This window comes from Numida meleagris, chromosome 16, assembly GCF_002078875.1.
Source record: "Numida meleagris isolate 19003 breed g44 Domestic line chromosome 16, NumMel1.0, whole genome shotgun sequence".
NCBI lineage: Eukaryota > Metazoa > Chordata > Aves > Galliformes > Numididae > Numida > Numida meleagris.
The window spans coordinates 5,925,985-5,935,536 of record NC_034424.1 but is presented as its reverse complement, the minus strand read 5'-3'; the positions used below and the strand labels follow the sequence as shown (position 1 = coordinate 5,935,536).

At 56.9% G+C, this 9,552-nt stretch overlaps 1 protein-coding gene across 2 annotated transcripts in view; it reads left to right on the top strand.

Moving 5' to 3' along the window:
* Window positions 7–9,552, top strand: part of FAM78A (family with sequence similarity 78 member A) — a 9,847-nt gene continuing 301 nt past the window's right edge. The window contains exons 1-3 of one of the 2 annotated variants that reach the window (XM_021413574.1): window positions 7–312; window positions 601–913; window positions 5,926–9,064. In XM_021413574.1, coding sequence (XP_021269249.1) covers window positions 651–913; window positions 5,926–6,454 — 792 coding nt within the window. In that variant the 5' untranslated portion in view covers window positions 7–312; window positions 601–650 and the 3' untranslated portion in view covers window positions 6,455–9,064. Of the gene's footprint in view, window positions 914–5,925; window positions 9,218–9,552 lie in introns of those variants that run through there. The other variant, XR_002443553.1, reaches the window with a different exon arrangement.

The following is a 9,552-nucleotide window of genomic DNA, read 5'->3' as shown; positions in this document are numbered from 1 at the left end:
GGGGGGGTGTTCGGTGCCGGGTTATTTATTTATTTGTTTGTTTGTTTATTTATTTATTTATTTTCCGCGATTATTGTAATTTCGTGCGAAAGGAAGTTGTGAACAACGGCAAGTCAGGAAGTGGAAATCCACACCGGCTGTGACAAGCTGGGGCTCCAAACTATTTCATTATTTATATAGATGTGTCTATCAACATTCTGCTTTTCATCCAAAGAATAAAGGGAAACGCCGGCCGGCCCCACGCTTGACGGGGAATGACAGACCTCAGCTGAGCAAAGGAAGGACTAAATATATCAGCTCGCAGCAGCACCGGTATTTATTGAACTCGAGAGACTTTTTTTTTTTTTTTTTTTTTTTGTAACCTAAAGGCTGAGCGAGAGATTTAAAGGGTCGTTAAAAGGGGAACAATTGGAAAGGCCCTTTGGCTTCTGGAGCGCAGCGAAGCCCCGGGCAGGAGCGGCGCTTGTAGGACGGACGCCCACGTTAAGGCTCCACGCGATGCATTTTCTATCCTATGGATACCAGTATTGAGATTACGCACCAAGAGAAGATCTGTAATTGATCTCGCACCCGATAATTTCAATGCCTAATATTCCCCAGGATTGCTGGAGTACCCGAGGAGCTGCGTCGGACTGTATTCGGGGTATGCCATGGGCTGTATTCAGAGCATCAGCTGCAAATCCAAAGTTTTCCGGGAAAGTATTTCGGTGATTGAAGTCAAAGCCTCCATCGATCCCGTCCCCACCAGCATCGACGAATCCTCCAGCGTGGTCCTGCGCTACCGCACCCCGCACTTCCGCGCCTCCGCGCAGGTGTTGGTGCCCCCCATCCCCAAGAAGGAGACGTGGATCGTGGGCTGGATCCAGGCGTGCAGCCACATGGAATTCTACAATCACTACGGGGACCAGGGAATGTAAGTGGTTCCAGAGCGTGCGCGTGCGTGCGGGGCCATTTGTGGGGTGGGGAGGAAGAGCAGGGAGCCCCGGCCTGGCTGGGGTGAGCCGGCAGCTCGGCTGGGTTGGTGCTAGAAGCCGGCTGCTGCCAAACTTCGCAGGACTTTCTCCTAGGCTTTGAAATAGCGAGCGAGCTGGTGCCTGCACCTTGCAAAGCAGTGGGTGTCCTTGTCTTTCTGATGAGAACATGCTCAAAAAAAAACCGTGCTGCTGGCAACCCAGGAGCAGCACCAGAGAGCCAAGCCCCAGAGCCAGCCCTCCCGCAAAGGGCACCCGGGCTTTGCTCCTCTCTTCCGCATCCCCCCCATCGCACGCTGCGCATTGAGGAGCCCCGGGGCAGCCCGGAGGCTGACACTTGTGGCACGCTGCTGCTCCCGGCCCCGTGCTGCAGTGTGCCACCAGCACAGCGGGGGCACGGGGATGGCGCGGGGGGAGCCCAGCTCGGTGTGCTCCCGGCTGCAGGCAGCCCTGAGATGGGTTTAGCCGGGGGGTAACGCTGTGCATCACCTGGGGGCAGGGTAAAAAAAAAAAAAAAAAATGACGTTGGCTTCATTTGGGGTAATGGGAGAGTGGGAATAGACGTACGTATCTGTAAGAGTGGGAATAGGCACATATATATATATATATATGCAAGGTAGGAGGAATGTAGGGGCTGTTTGCACTCCCAAGCCCCCGTGCTACCGGTCAGACAGTCATAGCGAGACAAGAATGAGTCAAATGGAAATGTCACCTCCCCGCTGCGAGCAGGCGGCCCCCCCGCAGCCCTCCGCCGGCGCTTTGCTCGCCGAGCGCTGGTGCAGGCTTTGGCCCACAGTGCAATCGGCAGCAGCGCTGCGTGCCTGCACGGAGCTGCAATTCTGCAACTCATGGTGCCGGCAGCGCAACCCCGCAGCGCCTGAGCTTGGAGCTCCGGGTGGGGTGGAGCGGGGGCTGCGGGCACTGCCCGGCTCTGGGGGCACAGGGGGAGGATGGAGGAGGAGGGGGAGCTGCTGCCCCTCTGCTGGTCCTGGGGGGATGGAGGGGATGATGCTGGCTCTGCCCCGCATGGGTTAAAGCGTGGGTGGGTGGGGAGGGCTGAGGGAGAGGATGGGAAGGTAGGGCTGGAGGGGAGAAATTTGGACGTAGCGCAGTGCCCTGCTGGTCCTGGGGGGATGGGGGGGATGGTGCTGGCTCTGCCCCGCATGGGTTAAAGCGTGGGTGGGTGGGGAGGGCTGAGGGAGAGGATGGGAAGGTAGGGCTGGAGGGGAGAAATTTGGACGTAGCGCAGTGCCCTCCTGGAGGCCTGAGCGTCCACTCTGCGTGCGCATCCCTCCGTCCCTGCCCAGCTGCAGGTTCAGCAGCTCAGACATGAACAAATACACGCGGGAAGACGCAGAGCACGGGGAAGGGCACACGAAGGAGCAGCCCTAAGGGACAGACTCCCGTCCCCACGTCCTCTCCGCTCTCCCAGAAAGCGCCTGGAGGTGCAAACTGCAGCACCTGGCCGATGCCACGAGCAGGATGGGAGCAGCTGAGCTTATCTTGATTGTAGAAGTACTTACAGCAGGCCCGAAAGCTGTGGGCTTTTTGGCTCCAAGCCCATCTTTAGCAAGGACAATTTGTTGCTCAGACGTCCCCAGTTCCAGGCCTCGGGGATTCGCGTGTGTAATTCTCGTGTAGGAGCAGGCGGCCTTTAGCGAGCGGCTGCGGGGGATGCGGGGACATCCCCGTGTGTCAGCGCCGCTCACGTCCACCGCAGCGGGGAGGAGCGGGCAGGAGCCGGCCTGCCCTGCTGCTGGGGGCTCCCCCTGCACCCCCCCCCCCCCCCGCGTTGCTTCACTTCTCTGCCCCCGAGATTCCCCGTTTTTAAAGCAGGAGGTGGTGCGGTCTCCCCGCGCCGCATTGCTTTGGGAGCTACGGGCGGAAGTTTGCTCTCAGCGCGGCGAGCAGGCGGTCGGCATCAAGCGCTGCAGGTGTGCGGGAGAGCCATGATCCGGAGAGGCAGGGATGCAGAGAGACTGGGAGGTGCACGCACGTTGCACTGAGACCGAGGAGCCACGCAGATGGAACCGGGATGGTGTGCTCCTCCGCCCCGGCCCCATCTGACAGCCCTCAGTAAGGGTGTTTGGGCTGAACGGCCTCTGAGCGCCATGGGAACGCGCTCTGTGCGGGTTGTGCCCCGTCTGTGGCTGTCAGGAGGGGGCTGAGCTGCCCCCGACGCTGGGACAGAGCAGTGAGGAGCAGCTGAAGCTGTGCAGCAGGCTCACGCGTGGATGTTAGAGGCAGAGGGCACCAGTTTGACGCGCGCATTTAAAGTGGAACTGGCAATTGTTTTGGCTGGATACAGCGTTTTTTAGATGTAAGGAGAGAAAAACAACTAAAGCTCCAATGACGCATAAACGCTGGGGTTATTTTGCTCGTGGCATGCACTGCCGGGAGCACAGCACCCCGGGCAGGAGGAAATGGAAGCACTCTGTCACCACCCTGCACGCAGAACTGGGGGAAACCCCCTTCATCACAGTGCTGCTGCCACCGGGCAGGGCTCACCCTGAGCAGTGGGGCAGGAGGCTGCTGTGCCACGTGGGGCACTGGGCCATGATGGGGTTCTGACCTGCAGGACCTAGCTCCAGCGGGACCAGCATCACCCGGTCCTGCTTCTTCATCTCCATGGAGACGTGCAAGGAGCTGCACAGATGGTGGTATGCAAAACAGAGCGAGAAACGAAGCAGAGTTTGAATGGGATCAGCTGCGAATCTCGAGGAGCTGCAGGTAGAGTTCATGCCCATAAGAGCTGCCAGGACAGTCGGGCAGTGCTGTGCCATTACTGGGCACCTCTCTCTGGCGAGATTAAATCTCCCACATCCTGCAGCCGCCCCTGCAGGGCTGGAGGAAAAGCCTTTGGTGCTGTGTAGGAGCATTGGCTGATTGATAAGGGTTATCCTGGGGCTGCTGCTGGCAGAGTGCCTTCTCCCGGTAGCAAGAGGACGTTTGTTGTGAGGGGTTTGGTCGCTGGTGATGCTCGTTCTGACTGAAGGTTTCAGAGCAGCAGGAGCTACAGAATCGCAGGCCAAGACCTCCTGCTGCTGGAGCTGATCAGCCACAGCAGGCCTGTAAAACCAGAGAGGATGGTGCCGTTCCTGCCCACCGCTGCTGTTGTCAGCAAAGTGTTTACTGGGCACTTTCTGGCCTTCCCTTGGCTCGACACTATCACGGAAAGGTGCTGATGCAGACGAAGATCGTTCCATCGCGTTCTTTGCAGCACCGCGGCCACTGCTGCCGCATTACTGAGTGCGGACACACGTCTTCCCATCGCTAAGCTGCGCGGATCAGTGCGATGGCTTTGAAACCCCAGGGTGAGCCACCTCCTCCAGAATCATGGGCTGGTTCCTCCGCCTGGTTCTGCCCATGCGCTTTGATCCGTGCTGCTGGTGGAGGGTTTTCGGTTGGGTCAGGCTGTACAGGCACTTGCCCACCCCTGCTCCCCCTCTTCGCTCTCACTGGGGTCCCCTGCACCTTGGTTGTGTCTGTGGGGTGTGGGGATGGGAGCTCCCAGCTGATCCCGTTCCTAAAGCAGCCTCTGCAGCTCTTCACAGCCCAGCGTGGCACCTTCCCACCCACACAGCATCCGTCTCCGCACCTTTGTGTCACATCTGTGACCCTTCAGGACGTTGTCACATCTCATCCCTGGGTTGCAGTCAAGCTGAGAACCGGGCATATGGACAGTAACCCAAAAACAACCGTTGAAAGGGAGGGAGAGCCTGAATTCAGCCTCCTGCACGCTTCAGGGCTGCAGGGAGCAGCCCAGTGACCCGTGTCCTCCGCTGTTCATCCCTTGGGGTGGCTCTGGGTTGGAGGGGAGCGAGTGAGCATCCCCGGCTGGAGCAGGGCTGCCGGGGGTCTCCTTCTGGCTGCTGTAGGTTCACGTTGTCTTCCAGGGAAAGGACTCCCTCTGCCTGCTGGCTGCAGGGAGCAGAAGGCTGCAGCAGCCGCATCCCGTATCCGCACATCCCATAGCACATCCCGCAGCCCAGCCCTGCGGTGCTGACCCCAAATCCCGCCCCGGCACCTGCAGGTTTTTGCAGGTACCCATGAGAACGATTGATTCACCAATCCCACGGGGAATCACCCAGCGGCAGCCAGGCGTGTACAGCGAAACGCTGAACGAGCCGGTGATTACGAACACGTAGGCGCTTCACGGTCGTTAACTAATTAGCAATCAGCCTTGCGAGATGGTCGCGTTAGCCCCAGTCAGCGGAGAGGGGCAATGTGTCCCCAGCCACCCCGGCAGCTCCTCCATATGGGCGCTGTGGGATGGCACAGGGCTGCTGACCTTTCCGTGGGGCTGGCACGTGGCGCGGTGCCACCAGCGCTGGGACGGGGCAGCGTTACCGCCCCGCTGACCTCTGTTTCTCTCATTACCGTAACATCATCCTGGCCTTTGAACCGGGTCCTTCCTGAGCTGCAGAGGGATGGGTTACACTTCCAGCACCATGTAGCCAATGGGGAGGGACCGCAGCTTGGCCCTGCAAGCACGGGCTCAGCGTCAGGGCAGCGAGGGGTAATGGGAGCGTGGGGGCAGGAGGCAGCAGCGGGCAGGGCAGCTCTGTGGGCAGGCGGAGTCCTTGAGAGGGTCCTCACCGTCGTGAATGGCAGGGAAAGGGATTTTCCTTCAGGTTGGATATTAGGAAAAGCAACTTCTCCCAAAGTGCTGCACTGGCACGGGCTGCCCAGGCATTGCTGGGGTCACCATCCCTGGGGGTGCTCCAGACCCATGGGGCTGTGGCACTGAGTCAGTGGGCATGGCGGGGCAGACCTGGGGACTGTAGAGGTCTCCTCCATCCTTCATGATTCTATGATTCCTGTATGTGAGGGATAACATTCAATAAAAGCCGAAGGGGACTGCATTCCCAACTCATGCCTCTCCTTCCTTGAAGTCCTGCATGTTTCTAAATGAATTAATTAACACGTTATCCATAATTTGTTGTTTTCGCAGGTCAAGCTGGGAGCTTCCAGATCTACTGGAGGGTAAAATCCAGGCCATCAGCGACTCAGATGGAGTGAACTATCCCTGGTACGGAAACACGACAGAAACCTGCACCATCGTGGGTCCCACAAAGAAGGAGTCCAAGTTCAACATCAGCATGAACGACAACTTCTACCCGAGCGTGACGTGGGCAGTGCCCGTCAGCGACAGCAACGTGGCCAAGCTGACGAGCATCCACCGGGATCAAAGCTTCACCACCTGGCTGGTCGCCACCAACACGGCCACCAACGAGATGGTGACCTTGCAGACTATCAAGTGGCGGATGAGGCTGGGCATCGAGGTGAACCCCAGCAGGCCCCTGGGGCAGCGTGCCAAGCTGCAGGAGCCCTCGGCTCAAGAGCAGCCCCAGGTCCTCAGCAAGAATGAGCCAATACCACCCAGTGCCCTTGTCAAACCCAATGCCAACGATGCTCAGGTACTCATGTGGAGGCCGAAGGATGGGCCACCGCTCGTGGTGATACCTCCCAAGCACCGATAGTAAAAACCTGGCGTCCCGGCACTGAAAGGGAGAAAACAAAGGAAAACACCGCAAAACAATCACTTAGGTATTAGAATAAACACGTGTAATCTGAGCGAAATCAAAATGCACTTTGTAGTCATTCAACAAATGCAACCATTCTACCTTCTCCCATTGGGACGGATTTCACTGTGCTAAAGCTAAAGAGGAGACCTCTGAGCGGGGTCTGTCTCGTCACTGGATTCCTAAGGGAAGAAATGAACACTGATGTCTCCCCCTATTCCTTTTTTGTTCTCTTCCTACTTTCAGTTCCTGTTTGAACTTCAGTCTCATTAGCTTGCCCAGATTGCCCACAACAATAAGAACATTTTATTTGGGATTTTAAGAGCCTTTTTTTCGGTTTGTTCTCTTCTCCTTTTTGGTGGAGAACAGAAGTTCCGTGGAGCGAAAAGTCAACTATTTAAAATAAGGAATTTTTTTTTTTTTTTAAAGCTCTAAGGTTCTGAGTTGCAAATCCAAGTCATGCGGCCTTATGTAGACTTTGCTTTGCATTGCCAAACTTTTGCCTTAAAGCTACGTCTGAAAAAACAACCACCACAACAAAAAAAAAAAACCACCAGGCAGAATGTCCTTTCTACAGAGTTTGTGGGAAAAGAGATGCGGCGTGAAGATTGTCGGCGTGTCACAGGCGAATGGAAAGGGCATGAGATCGGAAGGAGCACCATCAAAAGCAAAATCTTCCTGGTTTTAAAACACGGGACGAGGAAGCTCGGAAATCATCTCAGTTTCAAAGCAATGCAAATAAACTGCTGTAGGATGTCTTCGGAGCGCGAGCTCCGCGGCCATCTCCCTGCTTGGCAGGAGGAGTTGAGCTCACCCCACTTGCACTTCTCGGCGTTGTAACACGGGATCATCTCATGGGCAAAGCCAGCGGCTGCAACCACGGCCCCGGGGGTCACCAAGCGGAGGGGACGTCCCGCTGCGTCCGGGGGCATTGAGATGCATGGGTGTAAGCGAGGGCAGATCTACCCACCACGCCTACCCAGCAATATCCACAGTTCAGGAACAGCCGTGTCTGAGACCAGCAGGCACTATTCCTAGCAAACACTAGAGACAGAAGCTACGAAAAACTCTTCTTCCTATGGTAACAAATCACGTTGGGGTTCATAGGTAATTTTCTTCCCAATGACCTCATGGTCTACGCAACTTCCAGGAACGGGGTGCAGACAGGACCCCATGTGAGACCGTTCCCATTTGGTTATGTAGCCAAGGATCCTGCACAGGGTGGTGGGCAGGGAAGCCCAATGTCTTGGGTGTAGATCCTCCAGTCAAGAAAGCGTATTTGGAGCAAGAGCCAGAACCTGGGTTTCAACAAGGACCTCATCCAGATGGCATCAGAGATAGCCAGATGTGTTTCTGCAGAGGAAGGAGGTGCAGGAAGGCGGCTCGGGGAGCGGGGGGTGAACGACACATGGTCTGTGGCAGCGCTTTCCGTGAGATAACGTTTCTTCCTCTTAGTCACAACACGCCTCAAGAGCTGGGGCTGAGCAGAGCCCAGCTGCAGATGCTCCCGGCCCTGCGGAGCTGGTCCGAGCAGGTCTCGGTCCCACGCTCGCTGCTCAGCAGGCTCTCCCCCGGGGGAGCATCATTCGCTGCTATTGCCACCTCCTCCTCCCACACAACAAGAATTTCTCCTTCCTCGCCTCTCCAAAGCCACGCCATCTATTTCGGCAACAGGTTCAGCATCTCCCCTGCATGGGGAAATTTCACCCAGAAGATGCGTCCCCCCCCAACCGCCTCAAACCAGCAAACACGGATGCGGGGTCCCTGCAGCGTGCCCCCAACCCCCCCGGGCAGGGCACCCTCCTCCCTGCTGTGCTGCAGAGCTGCTCTCCCCCTCCGACAGGAGATCCCCCAAGCGGGCAGCCTGGCATCACAAGCAGCTTGCAAACAACTGGACTGGATCAACCCCAAATCCATCAGCCAAAGGTTGCCTACATCTAGGCTTTGGGACTACAAAGGACGAAGCTAGGGAGGCTTTGACTTGCACAGTCACTCTCTATTAAACTCCATTTTCTTACACGGATTCAGATCCCAACTACAGCTCCACCGGCACAGCCCTTTGGGACTTGGCTGTGTTTTCTCCTAGGCAATACACGCAGAAGAGGACAAAAGTGGAGCTGTGGGCAATAAGTCTCATCGGAGAGACTTTGGCATGAAGACCTCGGGCAAACTTCACTATCTTCTTGCACGCACCTCGGCTGCTGCTCCGGGCAGAGCGGCGGGGGGGAGTAGAAGGGGTATTTATGTCTGGTATTCACTTTGTCTCCAGGTGCTGAGTACTTACAGTTCTCACTGATGTCAGCATGGGTCGAACAAATCGGGCCCAGTTGTCTTAATTAGCTGCACAAAGGAATTCCAAGGAAAGATTTATTCTCAGTCACCAAAAATCACATTCAGGGAACACCTATGTCCTTTTCCACTTCGCTTCGTGTTGGACTCGGTCTCTCCCGGCGCACTGAGTACATCTGTTTCCTCCTCCCCTACCTGGTGAACTGGATGCACCCGTGCAATTCCATCCCGACCTCCTGGCTGAGTTGTCCCGTTGCACTGAACAGACCCAGCTGAGCAGTAAATATAAAATCCAACCTTCACTTTGGGTCAGCTTTGCATGGACCTCTCCCTCCCCAAAGAATGCCTTTATCCCGTGCCTCGTTTGGACCGTGCCCCTCCACCTCCATCCGCACCACACCATACCCAGCATAGAAAGTGCTGCTGCCTCTGGTGAGATTCCATGCTTTGTGGTTACAAGCGATGTTTTTCCAATGCTGCTTCATTGCAAAACTGACGAGGACAGATGGGCCGTATCTAAAGGAAGGGGGGCTGGAAGGGGCGGGTGCTGCCGGCACCGCTGGGTGACAGCTGGGCGGGTGGGACGGGAACCCAGGGCATCCTGCACCCAAGAGAGCAAGCTGCTGCTGCTCTGGAGCAGTAAAAGCAGAAAGGATGCACTGGGAAGGGGATGGAGCACTGCGCTGCCCCACTGCTCCAGCAGCACCCAGCGCTGAGCAGCACCGCTCCTGCATCAGGGTCAGGAGCCCAGCAGAGCAAACCCAGAC